The sequence below is a fragment of the Ambystoma mexicanum genome, chromosome 6p, assembly GCF_040938575.1.
Source record: "Ambystoma mexicanum isolate Mex_15411 chromosome 6p, UKY_AmexF1_1, whole genome shotgun sequence".
Taxonomy (NCBI): domain Eukaryota; kingdom Metazoa; phylum Chordata; class Amphibia; order Caudata; family Ambystomatidae; genus Ambystoma; species Ambystoma mexicanum.
In genome coordinates this window covers 562,290,164-562,315,768 of record NC_090935.1, presented here as the reverse complement: position 1 = coordinate 562,315,768, position 25,605 = coordinate 562,290,164, and the positions used below count along the sequence as shown (strand labels likewise).

The 25,605-nt window shown below is 44.3% G+C and overlaps 1 protein-coding gene across 5 annotated transcripts in view; it reads right to left on the bottom strand.

The window, feature by feature from the left end:
* Positions 1-25,605, bottom strand: part of MAST4 (microtubule associated serine/threonine kinase family member 4) — a 2,307,007-nt gene that overhangs the window by 64,186 nt on the left and 2,217,216 nt on the right. For 4 of the 5 annotated variants that reach the window (XM_069627380.1, XM_069627384.1, XM_069627382.1 and 1 more), the window contains 4 exons: positions 22,464-22,591; positions 22,024-22,250; positions 13,794-13,994; positions 2,149-2,378 (listed from right to left, as the gene is read on the bottom strand). In XM_069627380.1, coding sequence (XP_069483481.1) covers positions 2,149-2,378; positions 13,794-13,994; positions 22,024-22,250; positions 22,464-22,591 — 786 coding nt within the window. The remainder of the gene's footprint in view (positions 1-2,148; positions 2,379-13,793; positions 13,995-22,023; positions 22,251-22,463; positions 22,592-25,605) is intronic. The other variant, XM_069627381.1, reaches the window with a different exon arrangement.

The window sequence follows — 25,605 nt, the reverse complement described above, 5'->3', positions numbered from 1 at the left end:
GCACCCCTTTTTGGGATTTAAGAAAATGAATTCCCAACAGTTATGGGTTTGCTTTTGGCAATCAGCATTGCCATTCCCAATGGTTTCAGACTAAAGTGTGGGTAGTTCAATGGTGGTTTTAGGCAGTGTCCTTCTGTGCCCATAACATCGGCAAAAATGAGTGGCAGCCTATTCTTCATGCATTTCCCTGTGCATTTTCTGGGAAGCTCGGTCCATCATGATGTTTTCCATGTCAGTACTGCATAGTTTTGAGGTAGGGCTTGGATGCGTGGATAAAAACATCCCACAGTACTGAGCAAAGTGCTTGCCTCAGAGATGTGTGCGACCTGCGTTCACAGATGAAAATATGGGCCGGGCTTCCTCACCGTTTCATTCTCCCATGGTCGGTAAACTGAAAACAATTACATTGGGTAATAACGCCTATTAATACATGGAAATCATGATTTACATCCACGCAGCCAATAACTAGTGTCATTGACTGCATTCTAAACATTCTGTCTACAGAAGCAGGCAAGGCAAGAATAATGCAATTGTAAAGCCCAGAGCCAGGAACGGCGGGATGACCTTGTGCCGGGCTCATTAACACTTTTGAAGGAGGGCATGAACAAGCGCGAGGGGAATGTGGCCCACTGACGACAGCTGACCGTGGTGTAGAAAGTCCAACCCGTTTGGAAGACGCATGATGGGGGTACAGGGAACCCTGGATAGACGCTCAAAGTAAAGGGCCTCCTGATGCAGCGGGCAGTGATAAAGAAAGTGAGAACGCCAGCGCAACAAACATGTGTTGGGCTGGGTTCGCTGACACGGCTGCTACGTTGCACTTTCAAACGCACCCGGGGAAGAATGAGGCCGTTCCAGGGTCGCTCGCTGCAGCGGTGAGCGGCAGGGAGACCTACCGTAACCAGGATAGCGAGAACGCCAGCACAGCGAACACGTGTTGGCATGAATACACAGGCACGGCTGAAACATTATCAGCAGACTCCGTAAAAGACAAAGTCACTTCGAGAAACCTTTACACTTAACTGGATGAATTACTCCCAATAAACACCTCCATTAAACAAACAAGTGAGATTTGTGGTGACATACCCAACACACGGGATCCTGAGAATCCGAACAACGGTCCCAGCAGGCATCCAGTTCGGAAAACATTATGCTTGCCTTCATTCCAAAAAGAAGGGGCGGGGATTGGGGGGGCTTATCAAGACTTCACAGTGTGGAGGTTCCTGATTGGACAGTGACACTCCAGCCCCTATATAAGGAAGACACTAAGAAAGGATTGAGAAATTCTTCTTCCTTCTGTTTCAGAACCAGCTGGAAGGCGAGGATAGAGCTGCAGAATTCCGCTGGGCCTACGAGGACTAGGGCCAGAATCCATTCTTATTCCTTAAAGGGCCACGGACCCAAGCTACATTGGTCTGATTGCAAAGGAGAATTTTGATCCAATTTATTTTTATTCTTTTTAGTCAATAAAAGACTACTTTTTTTTGTTAAAGCACAAGCTGTCCAGTGTGTTCTTACAGCAATTACCAGGCAAGATTTTGTTTCAACAAAAAAATGTCCTCTCTGGGAGGAACTTTTTTTGATGCAACATACTATTTAACACACAGGAGAGAAAGATAAAACATTGGAAAATGCCTTCACTTTCTTAAAGAGAAACCGTTTACTTTCATATGACACCTAATACACGCTCATGTTAAACCTGTTCCATTTCAACTACGTTTCAATGAAAGGTTTAATTTATGAAGGCAACCATGTTATTTAAATAGTACAAAATAATCCACATTTAATCTAGCAACTCAGTTTGTCTATTTACTTTACTCACTCTCAAAGTACCATTTTTAACTTCACCACGAAAACTACAAAAGACTATGTGCTAATAGCCTAATAGACCCAAGGAGGGGTCATAATCACTTGGGATAATTACCCTTCCCCCAATTTATGGCACAAGGCGAAAGGCTATATTATTGCAGCTATGCAGAGTTGTTGAACTGGGACATGGGGCGGTCTACTTTATGTCACCACCACTAGGTTACTTTGAATCTTTTCTTTCTTTTGTTTAAAGTGTGTTGACACTACATTTGCCCAGCCAATAAGAAAAGCACACACACACATCTCATCTGCAGAAGAACAGCATAAGATGGTCCTTACCTGAACGATGTGATGAACTGTGTACACGTCAGTGTCGCCCACGTAGACCCGGATGGCCTGCATGGTAAATCCAAAGGATTTTCCTGAACTATGAATGACGATGGGTTGCTGTGGGCTCACGCATGCAATGGAAGACTCGCGGCTGGGGGAGGAATCCCTCGAGGACGAAGGGTCGGAGGACAAGGAATGAGGGGAGATCGGGCTCCCCATGGGAGAAGCGCCATACATATCTGAAAGGAACATGAAGACATTCAATGTGGAGGGATGCGTAACAATATGACCAAGTTCTCATAACAGGCAGGCGTATATTTAAGTACAGGTGTGTCTCCAGACTAGAACCGGAGAGAAAGAAACATTCCTAAAAACAATGGCTGAATTGGCAAAAGAGCACATTTCATTCAAGTATGGTATGCATGCAAGCATGGGATTTACAAAGCGCAAGCATAGCTGGGAAGCAACAGAGCACTGTGCAGAGAGGACACACCAAGGGCATTACCAGTAAGGTGCAGGGGTTCCATAAACAAGTTGCTTTAAATGAAGAAATGTCTGAATTTTTTGAATAATCGTACTTCTAAAATGAGCAATAGCAAACATCACGTTCAACATAGAAAGATTTAGAAACGAGTCTACCCACAAGCAATGAAAAGAGTAAAGGTTACTTACACACATCAAAAAGCCACAGATTATAAACTAGGCAACCAACAAATCTTTAGTCAATGTCACGATTCACATAGTGTAGCCTCCACAGTCCCGGGGGGCCGCAGGATCAGGGTACTCTTTGGGGGACCTATCAGAATATTTCTTTTCGCTAACGCCTTGGTGACCAACATGATTGGCTTGGCTCTCTTAAGCCTAGGGACCATATAGAGCATGTGGGTGTCAATGAGAATCTAGGCTATTTTGTTTGGCAATGAGCACTATATCTACAATCGCAGATCTTGAGAGCTCAGGTATCACACGGTGCATGGAGGTTCTCCCACCCCACTATAGGATTTCAGAGAGAAAAGCAGAAGTGATGGCAGTGACAGAGAAAGATACCCCGTCCTGGTTGAGTGGCTGCTGTCGTGGTCAGGTGCTCCTGTTGTGTGTCCCTGATGTACTGGTGGGGGCTGTGCAGTCCAGGACAAGCACAGCTCTGAGGTTAGTGGGTGCGCCATTGGGAGGAAGGTGCAAGACTTTTTGTGGTGTTGCGCCAACCTGGTGGGCAAGAATAGTCCAAGCACTGACCAGCTGTGAGCCACGTATTTAAGAAACCAGGTAAGCTTTATTTACATATGTACAGTTGCAGACCTGCAGCTACTCTCGACTATATACATCGACAGAGAGACAGGGATTGGACATCCACCGGCCATCCTCAAGCACACCCAGATGAGCCCCAAATGAAACTCTCAGAACACTCACAGAGCAGCATTCTATTGAGCTGCCAATCACACCAAGCACCAACATTCTAACAAAATTCATAGATGGCCAGCAGGGACAGGATAACAAACACATCACACCTCCCCCTAACAAACACACAACCAATTGTGCTGTAACCTACACTGACAACCAGTGCTGCAAACATACCCAGCAGGTGCTGGGGGCATGGGTGGGGAACCAAACAGCTGGTCACTCAATCAGAACTAGGATGCACCCCTTTTTGGGTGTAGCGCACGGCTGTACAAAACAAGACCTCCCACGTTCAACCAACGCACATTCTAACTGCTGGTGCTGGATAACCTTTGGTACAGCAAACAAGTGAGGTGCGCAATCCGTCAATTTCCACCACCCATAAAAACAACTCTCACCAAACAACTCCCACCAAACAACCTTCCCACTCATTCACCATACAGCAATATGTCCCATCCAGATGAACAAACGTAACCAAAACCACACTAATCATACATCCACCCACTCACTAACTCAACACTCCACCTCCGTCTACCCTACACATACAAACAAGAAAGAAACAGAGCATGAGATATTCGGCAATGAAGTACTCCTGGTAGTCCCAAAGTCTCAAAATACTAGCTGTAAACTCTAAAGCTTAACTATGGCGGATCCACACAGGGTCGGACTGGGGCATAAAATTATCTCGGGCACCAATGAAAAAGTGGCCCACTGTTGGAAATGGCAATTTACTCCTTTTGTGATAGATCATTTGAGTAGTGAGTAGCCAAGGGGAGGTTCTTGATAAAATGTGATGCAAATTGTGCAATTTAAACAATATTTATTCAGCTGCAATGGTCAAAACTACTAGCCGCATGGTGAATTAACTCATCAAACTGGCCCACATTGGCCAAAAAAGTGTCCCACTTTGACCAGTCTAACTGGCCCACACTAGCATTTCCCGTTTCTGGTTCGGGCATTGCCCTATTGGCCAGTCCGAGCCTGGACCACAATAATACAAGCTTAATGCAGATATATTTTAGGAAATGTTTACAGTCCGGACTGGGTTTTTTACAGTTCCTTGCAAGGTTCTTTAACATTAACATGAGGCATATCCTAACGTTAATACTTGAAACAATACCTTTTATTTTGGTCATGTTATATAATATTAAGTGACCGTTCAGTGTTGGTTTACAAGTGGCGATTGATGCAAGAAAAAAATTAAAGAATGGTTTATCATGCTGAGAATAAGAGATGCCATTTTTAGTGGTTTCCAAAAAGGGAAAAGGCAGAAGCTTCAGCTGTAAGCTCAGCTATGTGAATGGTTTTCTTCACGGCTTCGGCAAGGCGTGATGAAAAGTAGAAACAAGTCAAATAGAAGAACCCGAAAGGCATTTTGAGCACTGTAATGCGCCTGAAGGCCCTCGTCCATTGGGTATTGGATTTCTTGTCCGGATGGACATAGAAATGGGAAAACAAAACATAAGCACAAGTTCAGCACATGAGGCTCAGAATCACCAGCACGGTAAAACCAAATAGGTTCTCTTGTTGATGATGAATGCAGACGGCGCTAACTGCCTCTAATACATAATATCTTGCACATAAAGTGCAAACCTAGCGGGGAAGCAAGGAGCCATGTACAAAAACCATAGTGTTACATGCCAGGGTGTGCACAGAGATGGGGACGTGCCCACACCTTGCCATCTATATGCGCCACAAGAGTCAAAAACCTAAAACTCCCCATATTTCTAGTGTTACCATCCTGGACTTACACCTTAACATCAGGTATTTAGTTTCAATTAATACACATTTGTTTTTCAAAAGCATCTTGCTTTGGACTCTGACGTGGCTGACCTGGAGTGAGCAGAACCCATGGATGGTGGGATTATTCTCGATTGATCACACAACAAACTATTTGTAGTAATCGATTTTCCAAAATGTTTTGCGACACCTTGAATGGCATACGTACAAAGAAAGATACGAAAAGGTGCCTATGAAAAAAGCAGAAGTGAAGCCAATTCAAAGAGAAATGTCAACAGAGCATGTACAAAGTTACTGGCAGGGAAGATTCTGTAAACGCCAAATTTACGGATGTCAGAGCCCATGTACACGTGGTTAGTGCTCACAAAACATGCCATCTCCACGTGGGACCCAGTTTTGAGTTTTGCAATGGCTCATATTAAAGTTGGTTGGCACTTAACACTTCGTGTTATACTAAATGCCATCTATCCTTTTTCTTACTACAAGAGGAACACATTCCAAAAGGGTTGTGCTACCCAAGCAAATGTATTAAACATTAGCTCTTTTCATAGCAGCTTTCTGCGGTGGTCGGAGGAGGCAGGAAGGGGAGCGAAGAAAACATCACCAAATACCCTGTTGGGCTTAAAAAAAAAGGCACAGCCGAGAGAATTCAATTCCGCACAGTCCAGGCCGAGCTGTAGATGGCTTCAGCCGAGCGGAATTGGAAATGCTAGCAGGGCATCAGTCCAATAACACAGTGCAAATATTGTTCAGGCAGGGACATGCAAAGAAAAAGCCCACGAGGACAGACACCAGGAGCGCGACACAGTGTGGAATCTTGGCTATACGCTCTCTGCAGGTTAGTAATGCAGATGGAGCAGGTCAAAACCGAACACTTTGGTTAACTAAACAGATGAAAGGATAGAGGTGTGATAGTATCTGCAGAGAACACACACTGTAGTTATCTCCTAGCAAACCAATGCACTTCTCTCGCCTTCTCACGGTCAGAAACGAGGCTGCTGCGATGAAAAAGGAGGCTCAGGTTTCAGGCAAGGACAGCCAAGGCAGCCGAAGGAAATGCAGGGGCTGAAAAGCCATCGTAGCCGTGGAGACTGGGGTCGCCGCAACACAACGCCAGCTTGCACGATCGGGACCCTCTTCACAGCTAAGTGGCGCAACCGTTGCAAAGCCATGTGACTTTCTATGCTTGCGTCTCATTTACCATTGTAGCCCGAAAAGGGCAAGCAAGCAAGCAAGCATGGGATCATGCATTCCAGAATGCTATCCTTGCATGCATGCGACAAGATGCATGAGGATAATGGTGCAAAAGAAGCATTTTATGGCCAGATATGCAGCTTATTCCAATGATCATTTTTCTATTTAGATTCCTCATCTTAGAGAGACTTCATAGACGTCTCTGCGACACTGGATGGCAAAGCAGTCGAGTCACTAGAAAAAGACCCATTCAATCCTAAAAGCCACTAAACAAACAACAAGGACTCGAATCTTATTTGTGCAATCTTTCAAAACAGAAAATACATATGTAACGTGTTGCCCATGGCTACTTAGAACCTTGATCATGTTAATTAAACACTCAGCCAAAGTACCCAGGAGACCCCAATGCGGGGTGTAGGACCGACCCCAAGGTGGGTTGAGAGACCAATCTCAAGGCAGCGTGGAAGCCATACCTCAAGGTAGGGTGAAAGACCCCAAGGTGGGGTGGAAGCCAGACCCCAAGCCGAGGTGGAAGCCAGACCCCAAGGTGGGTGGAAGACCCCACGGTGGGGTGGAAGCCAGACCCCAAGCCAAGGTGGAAGCCAGACCCCAAGGTGGGTGGAAGACCCCAAGGTGGGGTGGAAGCCAGACCCCAAGACGAGGTGGAAGCCAGACCCCAAGGTGGGTGGAAGGAAACATGGTAGGTCAGAAGAAGGAGGTGGACAAAGAAGTGGCATTTGTACCTGTGATTTTTTTTCAAATAATAAACAAAAGGCTTCTCTAGCCCTAACAAAAACTTTTATTCTGTACCTAACAAATCTAAGTAGGGTGCTCATCGTCGATTAGGTAGTCCAAATCAAACTGGTCTGCCCTCTATCCAAAACTACCCTACACTGACCCTACAACTAAGGGTTGTATCAACTAACAAAACTAAAAGGGGTTCCAGGAGAATCACTATTACGCTAACCTGATATCCCCGGGGGCGCCTGGAAGGCTCCGAGATCTGGAACCCTGGATGCGTAGTTGCCCAGTGCTGAATAATGAATCTTAGTTATTTGTAGGGTGAGCTGTCCGTCCTGCGTTTCTTGTGCAGGGGCGGTTGACGTTTGTTGGCGAGCTGCCCGAGTTGCTTCACTGGTGCAGTACGCCTTCCTTAGGCCCAGGCCTGCTGTGACCCCGAATCTGCTGGTAGGCAGGTAGGTTTGTTAATTGTAAGTCTTTGTTCTGTTTATGGTGGGAATTCGTTAATGTCTTTATCTCCTTCTTTTCAGGTGCAAAGGTCTTGATGTTGGCTTGCTGGATGGAGAGGCACGTTGTCTAGGTAAGAGAAAGCGCGAAGGGCAGCGCCTTTATTGTCTTTTAGAGCTAACCTGTGTTTTCTTCTTCTTCTCCTCACAGGCGGCTGTGGTGCTGCGAGTGGATGAGAGCGCTATGAAAAACAGGCCCCCGGAATCCGTTAAGGTAAGTACAGCGCTGTGCGGTTGTTTAATATTGAAAGCAAACCTGAATATGTCTCTTTTCCTTTACAGATGTTGCTGTGGTGCTCCGGATGGAAGAGTGGCGTTGCGCGATGGAATTCAGTTAAGACTGATGGAATTCGAGGTTTTGGAAGCGCGTGTTCTAATATTGTTTTTCCCTTTCTCGTTATTGCAGGTCGCAATGTTCGAACAGCAGCTGTGGTAGGGGTTCGCCGGGAGTCCTTAAGCTAGTACTCACAGGTGAGTGATGTTTCTTCTTCTCTCGGTTTCCACAGATTGCAGCCCAGTTGAGATGCTGAGTGCTGGATGGTGTTTTCTCAGGTAAAACAGAATAATAATAACACGAAGCGTGTTCTGCAGTCAGGGTGTGGTTTATATAACCCAGGTAAAGTAGTACCAGGGAAAGTAGTTACAGGCCTGCCACACCCAAAACACTAGACCGCATGGCTTGGTTCTTAGAACTAGACTGTGTGAGTGTGTCCATGTTGGATTTAAAGGCCCATGTACATAAATGGGACCTAGCTTGAACAGCCCTTCCTTCCTACATATGAGCCTGGTGCCAAAGGCGCCAGGACTGGCTCCAGGAGCCCTTTTGCAGTGGTTTTAAGGCCCTCAGGATTCTGGTGGGAGCCTGCTTGTGACACAACTCGTGCTCCCTCACAGTGGTCATGACAATGACAGGCCTTCTCAGCCTTAACAGTCTATCTTGAGCTAGTTCCTTGTGATGTAGTTCAATATTTCCTTTAATTTCTCAAGGGGACTCTTCCACCTTCTGTGAGGTATCCCCTTGTCTTGACTTGTTTACAGTTCCTCGTTTCCCCACTCGAGGGTCTTTGCCTGTACTCTTCTGGATTTCTTTTGCCTCAATATCTCTCTCAATTGCATTTGTTTCACAGACTTTCATTCCATGGAGGCCAGTGTCCCTGGTCCCTTTTGCCACTTTGTCATCTTCTAAGCACTTCCACTTATGGGAACCAGCATGTAGGTTCCTCTGCTCTTCTTTGCTAATGTATTGGTGTTCTCACCCACTGAGACACATATTGCTAGTCTTTTGACTGTATTGACTATGTTTACTGCTTTTATAATCACTGGGAAGAGTGTGAGGAGTCCCCCGGTATTCATTATATACTCTGCTGCTTTCACAGTTACTGAGATGAATATGATACGTCCCTTGGTATTCATTATGTACTCTGCTGCTTTCACAGTTACTGGGACGAGTATGATGAGTCCCTTGGTAGTCGTTCTATACTGTGCTGCTTTCACAGATACTGGGACGGGACAAGTATGATGAATCTCCCAGTATTCGTGATACTCCTTGCAACTTAGCGCCTGCCCATGGCCCCTCCTGGTACTCCCACCATTCACGTTAACCCTAGCTTGTCGAGTTGGCGTCAACGGTTCTTCCTGCAGTATCGGGATCATGCCATCTCGATACCACTTCCAGCGCCTTTCTTTCCTTCTCTGGTTCGCTGTACATAGCTAAGCAGAGCATTCTGCAGGATGCCTTTGCATCATTGTTGGACTACACAGTCCACCTCTCCAGGGTTATGCCACCACCTAGCAATGCTTGCCACACACACACCCATGTCTGCTCCCTGCCGGCTCTTGAACGGCTTTGCTCCTTCATTCTCCAGGTCCTGAAAGCCCTGGCATCTCTCTCCCAGGTTCGAATGTCCCAGACTTCACCTGCTTTATGAACACAACTCGCTAATACAAGTCTGTCTTTGCTTTTTATGCATCTGAGCTGGGTCCTCCCCACCAGAGGTTTCCTGTCCTCCTCCTCTTTCCTTCAAGTATTCTTTCTTACTCTGTAGTTCCCACTATTCACAGTATTCTCTACTTGCCATGGAAGAGTGATCAGCATTACTCCGTCACCCTTCTTCTTCTCAGTCGATTTGTTTTGGGTTTGAATACTGGACATTGTATAACAGTAGCAAACGGTGATTTCGTCAGGTTGTGTTTTCGGAGGAGCTCATAGGAAAGTGGGTCAGGGAGTTCCTTCATGGAACGGGAGTGCTTGTCCCCAAGAGGGGAGTCTCTCCCTGTGAGGTCCCGTTTACCGCCACCCCTAGGGGGGTAAGTTGCATAGCGGGCTCCCCTCCTTAGCCTGACAGGGAAGGGCTCCCCTCTAGAAGTGACAAGATCCTGTGAATCGTCACAGAAATCATACCCCAAGCCAGTTGAGAAGCAGACCCTAAGATGGGGTGAGGAACCCGAGACCCCAGGGAGGGGTAATAACCAGGAGATAATTAAATGGAGAGAGTGCAGGAAGATTCCAGGGTAGGCAATCCCAGGAAAATACCTGATGTGGACATATGCACCATGAGCCCCAAAGACTGGACACAGATCTGAGACAGAGACAGTGTCTGAGAAGCCCAAAGAAAAGACACTAATTAGAGACCGAGGAGGCTCTAGAAGAGAAAGCTGGTGTCAGGATTAGAACTTTGCAATGGGGCAAGGCACCCCTTCACTTTTGCGAAAGACAGTTTGTTGGGGTCAGAAACCAGCCACCAGTCCTTTGTTTGGGCGACTGGCCTTATTGTACCTTTGTTAAGACGCATGTTATTTTCTTTGCATTATGTGGTAGGGTCAGCAGTCAGCCCAGAATAGGTTTCTGCATGGTGGACTTAAGTGATTCTGTAAGACACCCTCACACGCACTCTTAGATTTATTTTCTTTAGATTAGGGCCAATAGATTTAGGGACAGCTTGGGTTTTGAGAGGTTAAAAATAAAGAAACCTTTTAACCAGGATGCCAACTTGTCTGTCTCTTGTTTCTGACTTATCAGACATCCAGTAGGCGTGTTCACTGCAGACCATTCAAAAGCAAATAGGGCTCTCTGCGAGTTAGCAAAGTGCCAATAATGTTCACTCAAGCAAATTAGCTCTGTAAAGAAGCATACAAAGATCACGGAAGGTGTTTGTATTAGGCCATACCAATCGTACGTTTGCTGGAGTTGCCTTCCACCTTTCAATATCTTGGATGTTCTGTGCCGCAGTGTTTCCCTGATGTTGTGTGCCTTGAGTTAATTAGTTCTGAAAAAAGGCGCCTAATAAATGTGCTCATTCATTTAATGCTTGATGGCACACAGTATGTAATGCCATGGCTGGAAAAAATGATCTAACATCACTGGCTAGATCTTCACATAATTGATATGATTTCTGAACTACACAAAATAGTGGGAGATTGTCTGCTGAGAACGGACATGATTTAAATAACCTGTTCTATGGAATGTATTCCACTCAGGGGGGTCTGCAACCACGTTTTAGCTCACTGCACCCTTTAACAGAGGGAAAATATCTATTTTCTTATCAGTCTGGTCCCATCTACAAGGGCATTCAAGTATCAGAATTCTAGTCAATTTTCCTCTGAGCAAGAGTACCAACAGCAACCCCAGGCACGTGTTACAGCCCTTTTGGGCCTCATCAGTGAGGTGTAGCTGAGTCACTCTAATTTCTGAATTAATATGCAATGTCAAACTATATGATGCACAAGGTGTATGTTGCACTTGTTCATGTGACGTGTCACTAATCATCCCATTTGAGATATCTAGATCATCATGGGTGCGATAGGTAGCAACAGAAACATTTGACAGAGTTAAGCTTCTGTCTGAACTACTTCTCTCAGGGTCCAACCATACCCTTTCTTGGTAGTTGCCCAGGCCACAAGTAAAATAGGCATCATTCTAGTGCATTTCAATTTGTTCAAGTCCTCCAAAGGAGACTAAATGCACATCAGATCACAAACTGATGTTTGGTAGTGGAATTTAATTACAAATAACAGATCTGGTGGAAGGAGATGCCTGATTTGAAAAATTCTGCAGTGTCCTAAATTTGGATGCATTGTCACAGTAAATGTCCTCTGGAACCTTAAGCCAAATAAGGGCTGGCGGCTGGCTGCTGAACTTCCAAAGCCAATGACTTCACCATAACTATAGAATCCTTAAACCTCTCAGGAGACTAATCGGCGTTCATCCCCAACAAATAAATGCTGTAGAATGGCACGTCTAGCAACTTTGAATGGGCCTACAGTGCAAACCATGAAGGCCTCAGCCCAGAGACTCACTGCATCACCAAAGATTTCCCCCATAGAGCATCCCGAAAATCAGCTGCCCGCACTATATGGCTTACAGTGCCCAACACTTCCCTTACTTGCCATCATTTACTATCCATCTTTATCATTTTCTATACCTATACCTTAACTTCATCTTCTGGTATGTGTTTCAAGGTTTCCGACACCACAGAACATGAAACGTGTGAAAATATAGACAGCACACAGTGCCATGCTCACCAAAGCCAAATTCTTCTTGACAAGAACTTCAATCTTCTTCCCATCCATGTCTGGAGGGACTGGGGGGCAGAGGAAACAGCCGATGACTTCATATTGGCCCTGGCAGCCTAAACTAGAGACCCTCTGGAGAAGGGTTTGGTCCACACCAATGTCTGTTTTTAATTTTTAGTAAGCTCCTTGCCAGCAGGAGTCAAACAAGGATTTTGCCACAAGGCTAGAAAAGGGTTGGCCATGGCTGCATTAAACGGCAATGTTGTCTCAGTTTGAAGGCCCTTATCTATGTCGTCTGTAAATTGGTAGCAGACTAACAACTTGACAGGTGCCCCGAGGCCCAAACCAGTTACCACCTTCTCAATGCTCTTTTTGTCCTGCACGTTAGCGTGAGCACATGGGGTTTCTTGCTGTATCTCAAGATTGAGAGGGGTGTAAAGTCGCGGAGAACCAACACCAAATAAAAAATGTCTGCCATTTAGAGAAGACCGATTTTAGGCAGTCGGAGTTACCGATCTCGAACGCCCATCCCGCGGTTAAGGGACGCCTGGGTTAGGGAGGGAATGCCAGTCTCTAGTGGGACGCCCTTAGAGAGTCCCTTGACCAAAAAGAACCCTTGAACTGTCTTCAAAAGTTGGTGTGTTCTTGAGGCCATCTGTGACAATACACCAAGATAGATAGAAAATATACAATTGATTCTAAAATAACAAATTCCAAATTAAACAATAGTCCTAATACACAAATTATATAAAATAACATAACAAAACACTTGCACGCTTACAAAAAGAACTACCTCACTGAAACATACTGCCATTTTTCAACTATTTTTCACACCAAACAATAACATTCACATGCCAAGTAAAAACAAGCACACGTACAATACCAGTATACCAAAAGAAGACAGTGACAAAAATCCAGAAGAAAGAGGGGAGTTACTTTTCCAACAGTGTTGGTTTTATTTTATGTTTGGTGTTTACCAGGTTAAACCTTAACATTCACAGTCCCAACATTTGTAACCAACGTTTCGTAGTTAGAAACCTTAACACACACACAAACACACACACCTGCAACCCCATGAACTGTCCTTATAAGATCATTTTCCCCTGTCAAGTGCGTCTCTATGACATGCAACTCCATGATGACGCCACTCATTTTATAGGAGGGGGACTAAACGCCTAATCACGTTTCAATGTTTAATGCACATTAAAAGGTCAAACGGATCATTCTTCCATTTCCTGCGCACTTCCCCGTCTTGCTCGGTCTTCGTGTTGTGATCTAGGATGGTGGAGTGATGTTGAAGCACATGCAAAGCAGTTAATACAATGAATCAACATATATTCTGTGATGATTTACCGGCTCTCTGCGCCCCCAGAGATGTGCACTCTAGTCTACCTGTTCAGAAGCGTGCTTCAGAGAGTAGAGGCAAAGGTTGCTCTTCACGAGCCAAGACTTGCACAGCCGTCCACTTGGGTCTTACGAATGACATTAACATCAGCGTTTGGCACAGGGCACACAGGGCATGCACACATCATCACATTGCATGCGAAGTATAGTAATCTCTACCTCCAGAGATCATGAGGGACAGAGCACTAGCAGAGATTGACTTGGGGACCTTCCCAGAGATTTTCTGTTTCTCTGTATGCTCTAATCGCTGGCGAGCCACGTGGCACGTCGCTTCACTGGATGGCTTTGAGGAATTATCTGTACTGTCCACACTCTCGTTCCTTCCATTTATCTGATCTAAGTGCTCAGAAAAACTATCCACTGTATAAAGAAGAAAGGATAAACATTATGAAAAACGGTAGAATGCAAAATGAGTACACTGGCTGTTTACCATACTGGCATCTTGCTCACAGGCGTCATGCTCTAGCGGTTCACATCTAGAATATTCTTTATTGATGTAGAATGGTTTCGAGCAATAACAGCATGCTCATTATATGCACATCTGTTTTATTTGTGTATCCAACTAGTGCTGAGAACGTGTAGGTTTACTCACAGCTAGTGAAACGCATATGTACCAAATAAAACGAACGAAAGACAGATATTGGTCCATAGATTAACCAGTGTTTGATAGAAAGAGGTCTTGAAAATGCAGAGTGAGGAAATGGCCTCTTTCTGTGACTGGCTTCTATAAAAAGATGCAGTAGGCCTCAGTGCCCCACTTTCTGCTGCCCCAACATTCTTTCTGCGCAGATGGCGGGAATACCTTCCCACATCAGCGCTGGAAGTAGGCGGGAGCGGTGCGCCTCTTCTTTATTTAATTAGGTTTTTACTGTTCCTATGCTTTTATTTAAAAAAGAAACCGTTCCGGAAAGGTTTCGTTCTAAAATAAAAGTGCAGGAAGCAGTTGAAACCTGAATGTTCCCTTAAACAGCAGGCTCATGTGTTGGGTGGGAGGAAAGGGGCGATGGTGTTTGTGGGGAGCGGGGACAGGTCAGCAGGTAACATAGTTCCACTACACCTTTTCGTACACTTGGACCACAGTCCCATATTGGCAGAAGCACAGACTGAGTTCAGAACAGAGGGAGAGAGCCCGCTTATTACCATCTTTTAGAGTATGTGGGCTTTTCGGGGTGGGGCTATCGTGCAGCAGTTAGCCACTCTGACAGTGTTACATGTGTGTTCAGTAGCAGCTACCAGTACAAAAACGTTGCTGGTACAACTTACCAAGACCACAGCCAAGTCTATATAGTAGCATTTCAACAAAAAAGATAAAGGTACACCAGGTAAAGATGAAAATTAGAGGCCAACTGCACAGCTGGCCTGGATCATATGGGTCACGCAAGTAGACACTGACCTGGCAGGAACAATGCTGCAAATGTCCTGTACCCAGAGGAACCAGCTCTTGACATGAAAGCCAATTAAATTCATAGTACAATGCAAGAATGATCTCCGATTAATGTTCACATGTATTACTAATGTGTGATGAAAGCTTCATCCTATTGATTTTTCACACATCAACGTCTTCATTGGGGGTTGTTAGTTACCGCTATGGAGGCGCAGGGTTTCTCACAAGGCATCCTGGAGCGTTAACACTTTTGCGAGCAATGAGGGGCATATGAGGAGTAACCATTTTGTTTTCCGGGAAAACCACTATGTGAAAGGTGGACAGATATGAAGTTCGCCTCTTGAATATGAACCAGAATACGTGATGAAGAAGGCTAAGGGTGAGAGCCACTAATGTTGGTCTATAGCCCTTTGGCAACTGTAGCGGACTTTGCACCCAGAACGATCACCACATGGAGTGTAACACAAAAGAGTGCAGTCTGCCTCGGGTCTTGCAAAGCGTGGATCGATATCTTGGATTGCAGCGGCTCCGTTTGGGACTAATATGGATACCGTCTCATTATGCTCAACTAAGTACGGTTTACAACTACACCGACATCGTAGGAATTAAGTGACAGATTTTGAGCTCAGGTCAGAACATCAAAGTTACAATGGGAAACAAGGGCAGACCAGGGACCACATTCCTGGAACCATATTACCTTCAACCTTAGACTAAATTCTGTACTCTGGCGATTCCAACACGTTCAAAGAAACAGAAAATAATTTTTAAGAGTTTCTAGATGAACTCAGCATCTAAAAACAACTTCAAACTGTGTAAATAGGAGTTTTAAAAACACACTTTAATGAGATGTACTGTGGTATTGAAGTAATGTCTTGCTAGCAAAAACCAATGCTTCACATGTTTGCACAACTTTAATAGGGGTAAATAGTCAAATAAAAGGAGAAACGCAATGTTGCGTGTGCCCCTTGTAACAAAGTTAGCTACTAAATTTTCACCCAAAAAAATCCTCTCCTCCCCAAAGGGGACGAATTGCTAACAGATTATGGTCAAATAAGTGAAATTGGATGCATACCAAAACGAACCTGGTATCACCAGAGAACCATTAGCCGAAAATGTGATTGATGGATCCTGCAGCGCACAGTCAATGATAAAGTGTTGTGGTGCAGGTTTGTCCTTATTAGGGCTGCATGCAAGTCTCAGAATGCAGGGGTAGTCAGACACAGGAATGAAGCAAGGGCTATATCAATAGGAGACTCAAAGCGAAAGCCGCCACAGTCATAAATACAACATTGTTGTATTTGTAAATGCTGTGATTTTCTTTCTATGTTTATTTATGTTTGCGGTGGCTTCAGCTTTGAGTCTCCTGGGCTCCCTCATCCCACTGTTGGGGGAGCCCAGGAGACTCAAAGCTGAAGCCACCGCAAACATAAATGCAATGTTATAAATGCTGTGGTTTTCTTTCTAAGTTAGCAAGAAAACCTTATTTATTTTGCAGTTCTTTGAAAAAAGAATGAAATTTAAAGCACTTACCAGCAGCAGCAGCTTGTGTTAATCTCTGCTCTCCGGCAATAATGAAGCCAAAGCCACCTGCTGGTAACTTTTGTTTATTACAGCTGGCTGGCTTTTGCTTCATTAGTGCCGCAAGATTAACACAAGCACAGGAGGGTCATCCATTTCACAACATTTTTGAGTGAACTATTCCTTTAATGTCGTTCCTTGCACAATTTCCTTAAATGTTTCTGACAAAAGTGTGTTTAGGAGACAGATATTGTGGTTACTTCTGAAAATAGTGCAGCAGGTATATAGTTTTAAAATGTAAGCTAGCTAATGAAAACTGAATTGTATGAAATGTAACATCTTAATCCCTGCTGCAACACCATGGAGGATGTGGGATGTTACTAATCTGCCTAGAATGGAACTCCTCCTACAGGAAAGAGAACTATTTGCTCAACTGAAAGAGCTGCCAAAATCCAATGTCCCTATGAAGAACAACAACCCGCACTGTAGCCCCCGTGCAAAATCCCCTTTGCTTCATTCTTTTGCAATAATCAATACTCTGGGTTTAAAAACTAGATTCGATGAAAAGGCGCTAAAACGAGCTCCTGCGTGACGGCATCACCCATTAGGCAGGAGCTACCACTGGGGAACTATAAGCAAGTACCTAGGGGATTACAAGTGTAACTTGCACATGAGATGGACACGTGACCATTTTACCCATATGTTTGATCCATTATATTCAAATGTGCAATAGATATTTTCTAATTCTTCTTTATTAACATTCTAAAATACTCAAAGTTAACGTCACATATGCATGTTTGTAAGGCACTGGTTCTTTGGGAGCCAAAGGTATCTCCTGGTAACTGTTGGTTTCAAGCTAGCCAGAGTCTCCCCCAGGCATGAAGCAGGAGTACTTCCAGTAATTTCGAACACTGTATACCTAAACAGAATGGCAGGGACGTGCGCGACTACAAGCTTTTTACATAAATGTGAGTGCCATTGGATATCAGACTGTACCCGAACGCTTTACCCACCACTTTCTAAAAAATAAGACTACCAACATGTTCATCATGGTGAGACCTAAAAGGTTGAGTCAATGTATGGTCCTGTGAAAGTGATCTGCTATACAGGCAAGTATGACCGTATGGCCAAATAAGTCTCTCAAATACAAAATAACCTTCACATATGTATTAAAGAAATTAAGGTTTGCCAGGATTGGCGCAATGCTGCTGTTCCTGGCTTTCTCTTTGGACACCTCCTGCCTATCCTTGTTTGAGTTCTTTTTCGGACTCAAAAACCCCAAATCTGAGGTTACTTGTCTAGCCATGCTCAGTCATGACTTTTCTCAGCAAGTGTTTAAATATTTTTTGAAGTATTCAAATAATTTATCAGTTTGGGTGTGAAATATTATCTGCAAGCGAGACTTCGTTTATTCCATGCATTTGGACATAAAGGTGGTACCTGAATCAGTCAGTAGATAAATACCTTCCGAAAGCTTTGAGTATTAATTATTTTTCAATTGTAATGCTATTAACATCAAAGCATTGTACATATTTGTAAAATTGCCGGTATTACACAATATATGTGAAATAAAATGCACATAACATAGAAGAGGCGTCCTGTGAGAGTAGTGGAAGGAAGAGCGGGCTGGGGACAGAATGTAGCGCATAGAGAACAGCATCCCAAAGTTTAGGGGCAGGTGGAAGAAAGAGAAAACAGGATCGAACACAAGGATGACCCGGAATAGCCAATAAAAGGAGTGACAACGAATGAAGTGGGTGAAGCATAGATCAAGAGAAAACCAGAGAAGTACAGGAAGGTGCAAGGACATGAACATATTTAAACACAAACAAAGGTAGCAAATTAAAAAAGCAGCAGGAAGAAAGCCAGAGAAGAGCAGGCAAAGATATGAGGTTGGGGTGGGAGCAAAAATAGACGACAAATAGCAGCATTAACGGTGGAGTGCAGCAGAAAAAAGCATAGCTAGGGCGACCAAGTCAAAGTGAGTTGGCAAAGCGACAAAAGACAAGTGTAGGAACAAGGGACTTGAAAGCTGAATAAGAAAGATAAAAGCCGATTTTACGGACGATTCAAAGTTGAAAATCAGAAGAAATGGGATAGGTAAAGAAGCGAAGAATCAAAAAATATTTGAAATTGGTACAATCTGCTTAGGATTTGATCTTCAGTAATGGCCAATATCAAAAGTACAGTGAAGAGGTGTGCATGAACCAAACCCATTGCAGTCTTCTGGAAGGGTTGCAGCACTTATAAGGGAAGAAAACAAAACATTCCATTTTTAAAGACGTCTAGATCATGTGGCCAAATGGGTGCAACAGAGCCATATCATTTTGTTGGACTGCAGAGACATCAGTTCACAGGAGGACATCAGGGTTGTCGGTGATTCAGAGACTACTGCATTATTCCTATTTGGGAAACCGATTAATCCAAACAATTTTTCTGTGTTGGTTCTCTTCCAAGGTCTTAGCCTTGTCCACATTGGGATGTTAAATGTGTTCACTTATTGGTTGGGCTAAATGATCTCTCTTCTGGACTGGTTCCAAAATTAAAGATGATTACTCCAGTGTTCCACCTAACTAGTCTGGCTGATACAGAAATAGCATTTTTTAGGCTAATCCCGACCTTGGTGCTTTTTTTGGCCACAGAAGCCTCTCTGGTTCAGCAAGCTGAACATCCATCTATTTTCTCCGGGAATTATCAAATGATAAACACTGAACAAATCAAAGCAACAAGCCTTCTAGCAGCCTTTGGCAGGGGAAGAGAGTTTTGAGATTTTTTTTGTAACCCCAATACATTTTTCTGGATGCTTTTTTTAATTGATTTTTTTTCCTCTCTTATACCGTGGGTTGAACCTTTTAGTCAGGTCCTACTGGATCCCACTTCGTAAAGGGAATGTTCTCAACATCGAAATTAAATTCAACTGTTTATTAAATAAATGAATGTTTGACATTATTCGGTCAGTGCTGTGGTCTCTGAATTGCATTTTTGGGACACTTCCATAACTCTCCCTTGATCTAGGTTTCGTTCTTCCTCATTGTGTTGTTTCCTCACAGTAGTCTCTTAAAGTCCAGGTTCTTGGCATTGTGATGCTTGGGGATTGATCTGTGTTTACCTTGGATATGGTGTTCACTTGACCTCTCAAACCAAGGATAGTTCTCGGATGGTTAGGGTTATTACGCAATATCCCAGAATGCAATAGGTAACGTGCCTACTTTTTCATTTCTATTGGATTTTTCTCTGTAATATTCTTTCCTTTATTTCTCTTAAAGATCTGACTCGGTGTCCCAAATTGCAGTGCTTCACTCGTATCATCTCTTGTTCACTGGACTCCTCTCCCTGTCCGTGTTCTCTGTTTTGTTTTGACATTTAAGGATCTGGCCCAATGTCAATAACAATTTAGTGTTTCAAACATATTCCCTTCCTTTACAACTGAACTCTTCACTCCACTCGAGTAGAGAGGCTCCATTTTTGCTGGTTTATGTGTTCGCTGGTGGGTGCAGTGGGAGTTGCTGGAGTTGGATTGCCAGCTCTCCTTCACCTTTACAATCTCTTACTCTGAATGCCCAGTAGATAACACCTTGGTGGCCCAGTAGCTGGGTGACTCTTGACCTTTCGGCTCAAGCATGGGGCCAGATCTCTCTTTCCACTGATGGTTATTCTTTGTCAGCTCTCCAAGTCTATGGTTTGCGAGCCTCTTCTGCCAACGCCTGTGTGGCATCCATTGCTCTCTTCTTGGCTTCGAAAGCACTTACTTCAGTCAGGCCAACTCCATATGTGTACAGCCAGATACTGTGTCAATGAGTTGGTTAGCGCTACAGAGAGACAGAGAAATCGGGGGTCTCTACATGGTGGTACATCATTTTGGGAGTATCCTAGTGTGCGTGCATGTTCACTTTCTTTCTCTCTCTCCTCCTCTCTCACCTCGTATTTATTTTATTTTAAGGGGAGTTGTCACACATCTCTATGTGCCAGAAACGGGAGCTTCACTGTATATGCCTCAAGTTGCTTCTCAATCAAGGTTTAATTGGCTTTCTAAATAAAAATGGCACATTTGTTAAAGTGAAGATGTATTAAATCATGAAAATTCTGCATAAAAGTCCTTTTTAAATGTGTATTTTAAAAGTACCTTTAACTATACTATAACCTTGCGAGACGGCCATTATGTGCTAATGAAAACTGGGAAACAAAGGGTCTAACATTAATGATGATCAATTGTAACCCGTTGAGGCAGAAGATTTTTTCTTTTGTTTTAAATATTTTAAACACAGAATAGGTATGGCAGTATCTACGTGGGAGGGTTTAAATCAAACGATTAGAACCAGGTTCGTTGTACAATAAAATGATTCTACACAGTTGCTTAAGGATCCACAATCACAGGGGGCAACAACAGGTGCCAAGCCTTAAAAACTTGAAATCTAGCCCCAAATGTAAAGCAAAGGAAACCAAAATGGCACAGGCCCTGGTTAAAATACTCGTACTAATCTACTGAATTCTTGCTCTCTCTGTGTTGATTAACTTTTCCAATACTAGGGTTTAAGTCGAGGCTTGATATGATGTAATAGGTTATTTATAACACGCTTAATACCCAGAAGTTTCTAAGCGCGGACCCGGGGATTGAACCTGTGGTGCTCCGTGTCCTTTTGCTTCCAAGGCGAGTGCATTGCCTCTGAGCTATTCTGTCGAGACAAGGGGAGGACGTTAGATGTTTCCCCCCCTTTATTACATTCTGGGCACTTGTGGAAAATGGGGAGGAGGCGAGGGGTATGTATTTCAATATTGCAGGCCGACACGGGCATTCTGACTTTGTAAGCAAAAGGGGGGCATTTTTGTTGCAGTGGGGACAGATTCATGTTGAACAGAGTTGTTACATATTATCTTTTTAATCATAACAACTACATTGAAAATCCAAGTCAAGGCTATCTGAATGATCTAAGCAAGGGGACCGGGTTGGGCTACTCAGCTGGCAGTTGTGGAAGCCTTACTCGTCCTAGATAGAGGTAAAAGGCTCCTACAAAAAAACGCTTCTTGTATGGTGCTACACGAACCGAAAAACCTCTAGAAGAAGGCAATCCCTGAGCGCTGGCTGCGATCATGGTGAACTGAGCAGTGCATGGCACTCACGCTGTCTGGCTCATTTCTAGATATTTTTTCAATATCTGGCATTTGTACAGTTGGCTGGAAAACGATTTAATTGGCACAGGCTGGCATGAAAAATAATGGGGCCAATTCATGTTTCCGGTGGCCCCCACTCGCGCTATGTGTGTGGTAATAAAGGGCAGGGAGAAGGGTGCGACAGATCCTATGCAGAGCATTTTCTTAGAAGGAAAGCTAATCATGCCTGTCTGCCCCCACCAGCCTGACAGGCAGCATGGATCTTTCAAATCAGTCACCAGCGAAGGCCAATGCTCCTTTCAAAACTACCAAGCCACCAAACTCGCCTTTCACGCACAGGAATGCTTCCCCAATCATTGAAAGCAGAGAAGGCCTCACCGGACAGCGTGGAGCTGCTAATGCTTCCTGGGGTAGTGGGCTCAGCCTCATCTTGAGGGGATTCTTGGGATGGAAAGGTAGACGCTTCTCTCTCCAGGGTCTCCTGGTGAGCATGTGCCTTTTCCTGCTCCTCGTCAGCTGAGATTGCAAATTTTGGAAGCAACACAAGGCTGTGCGACTGCTTCGTGCTTCCAGGATCGGTGGGGGTCGACATGGAAAGCTGCTGCCTGCAATAGGAAAATACAAACACACAAGAATTCTAAGAAACTGGACTCCTGAAACCAACAACGTGGTGAAAAAAGGGTGGTTAGAGATCTCTGCAACAAGCCTAACACTTTGAATCCGCTCAGAAGCACACCTGCAGGAGCATAAGCACTATAATAAAAACATTGTGCCCAAGAAATACTTTTTCAAACAGCGCGAGGATAGTTTTGTCTTACATCTCAGAGTATTCTGAACTCCAGCTCAAGGTCTCCACTGGCTGCAGGACTATGCTGTTCACCTTGTCGTCTGCTTCATCCTTTTCGTCTCCCTGATGCCGAAGGATTCGATCCATGCTGGTGAAAACCTAACCGGGAAAAAAGGACTGTAAGCATTATCAATTATCAATATTATCATGATCAGTGCAGCTATACACAGGTCTGGCACTCAACCGCAGGCCGTTCTTTTTCGGTTCTTGCACCCACCCTGTGGAACCGGTTACTGGCCTCACTGAGTGAGTCATATTGGAGATTATCACCAATTCCACAAAGTTTTGAAAAACCATATTTTCGAATACGCTTATGCTGTGCTAGAAATCCTGGAGTGTCGGTCCCATTAGCGCCTAGATGCTCTCGAGCCTTAGCGCTTTATAGATACAATACAATGCACACATTGCTGTACTGAAGTGCGGGCATGCACGACTCTAGTACTCACTGGCCACAAAGCGACTCCTGCTATTCAAAATGAACATGCATAGGATAGGCTGGCAGGCAATACAGATAAACTCCTACACACTCACCTAATGCGCACGCCATCCGCTATGGTTTGGAGATGTTAATACCTCCACATCCCTCTTCCTCGTCCCAGTCCTTACTCTAGGAATGTTTTTAGCCTTCTCAACAGTCATACACTCAAACCTTTCCTGTCTTCTGGACAGTCGCTGAGGGGCCTGATGGGCTGCTTCGTCGCCACATTTGAATATGAGCCTTTGCTATTGTGCTCCCGAGGACGCGAAGAAATAACTTCTGCCTCCCACGCAGGGGCAGCAGAGGCAGTGAAGTGTAGGTTGGCGAAACTCCTGATAAGTAGGGATCGTGTTCCGGTCCTGAACTGGGCCGGGAGTTGTGGAGGACCCAGTGGCTCCACCTCCTTCCCTATGTGAACGGTAGCTATGCACAGTCACAGTTCGGCTGGAGACGGGCAGATAAGGAGACATACTGCCATTTAAGCTGAATTACGGAACAAAAGCGTGGGGTGTGGTTTATGATGCAGGAGCTTTGACAGGTAATGCTGGGGCTTTCGGGGTTCAGGAATCCTCTTCTTCCCCTTGAATGTTGCATGAATTAACAGGCTGCTGGAAAGTTCCTCCTAAAACAAACACAGCTCCTTTAGCTATCTCGAGAACAAGGCGCCATTAATGCTTGTTTGAAGCTCTCACCATGACTTAGCGTTGCTGTTATTACTGCCAATTACTGCTACTGACATTACATCTCATCTCAGAAGGTCAACGAATCACCAGGAGCCAAGATAATGCACGGCTGGTATTCAAAAAGTGCAAGAAAGAGATGACCAGAAATCAAGCATTTGCCTGCTAAACACCCATGCTCTGAAACAAATGTCCTCCTAACATCAGGCTAGTTCCCTCCCCTTTGTGGTTCAGGAAATATCCAAAGTCCCTGCTATTTAAGGAACACGTCACTGACAATGAATGTCCACAGACCGACAAGGTGATCACCTCTCTCCCCGCACTGTTCCACTCCCTTTATTGTACAGATGTCAGTTACTTTCTGGGTACGTTCACGCTACAAACAACAACTGCATATATACATTACTGCAAGCCGTGTACTGGGAGCTCCATCTGCTGCTGATTCACTACAGGCAAACAGAAGGAAAAAAAGAGACACTTGCTTAACTCTTCCCCTTTGCCTACTGATGCAAAGGATCCTCCTCCTAAAAAGAGCAGAGGGTCTCATCTCAGATCCAATGAAAGGTTCTTGAAACTCATCAGGGTTGCATTGAAAGGGGAATGGGAGGTGTACAAACACAAGGCTCACAAATCCAGGAAGAACACCAACCCTCCTCTTCCTGTTCTACTTCTTCCCTTTCATTGTCATCTGATGAGGAGGAGAAACCTAGCAGAAAGGTCTTGGATCAGAAAACGGAACAATTTCTTGAGGAGAGTATTTGACTGTATGAAATTCAAGAACCCAACCCTGGAGACGGAGGACGAAGATCCCATGGCCCAACAGTTTGAGCACAGACCAAGGAAAGGTTATTCACTGATAATACAGGCCGTCAGTAGAAGGGTCTAAGAGACTGAAAGGACCTTGAGAGGCCACCCTCTGGAAAAAGCATGCAGAAGCCCACCTTTCTTTGAGGGCTGGCCCTATGCAGCCAAGTCCATACTAGAGAATTTTCAAGCTCACCCTAATAGGAGGGAGTGGACCGTTGTTGATTGAGTGAGGCCATGCATTTACAGGCATAAATATGGCATGATCTAGCTCACATTGTGGTCAGGGCAGCGCAGGGATCCCCAGGTCCCTCAGATTAAGAGAATGACACCGTCTGTTGCGATACAGGACAGTGCCAATACCTGGGAACATTCAAAATTTGACTCATCTGGGGATTTGTCATTAATTGGGTCATTTAATAAAAACTGATAATGCACATCTCAACATACGCACATTATTACAATGCATAAAACGTATTCACATAGGTTGTTCCAATGTAGCACTCAGCAGGTTCGTAAAGTTGTAAAGAGCAAATGCAGCCAACCTCCTATAATTGCGTACCCTTGACAGAAAATAAAGTGTCCTTGAGAAAATGGAGCGTGTCCCTTAGACCTTGAGATGTTTCAGTAAGAGAAGGATTTCACAGAAATAAAGGGGCAATAGATGAGCTGACAGGAGTTGTCAAGCTGTCCTATATAGAGCTCATCGACCCAGTTTTCTTCTTTGCAGTTTGGATGGTGACCAACATCTAATAAAATCTGTTTATGTAACTAATTTTAAAGTAATTTAAAAATATAAAGCATAATTTGAGATTCCATGGTGAAACCAGGTTTTTGATGGTGACGTGCTTCTTATTATAGTGAACAGTAAAGCCAATATCCTCTCACCTTGATAGCCTTTGGGCAGGACGCTTTGACCCATCTGTGAAAGAAAGTGCCAATGGTAGACTGTGTTTTGTAACCATACAGCATGGAAACATAGCTCTCATCTTGAGATGTCAATCCTCCTATCAGTTAAAAAGAAATGTTCCTTACGTTTAAAAACATTTTAATGGAAATTTAAAGATGGACCATGCTCTAATGTCAGACATGCTAGGACTCTCAACTGACTCTCGACATTAGTAAACGCCCAGCGTGCAAATGCTGTTTCA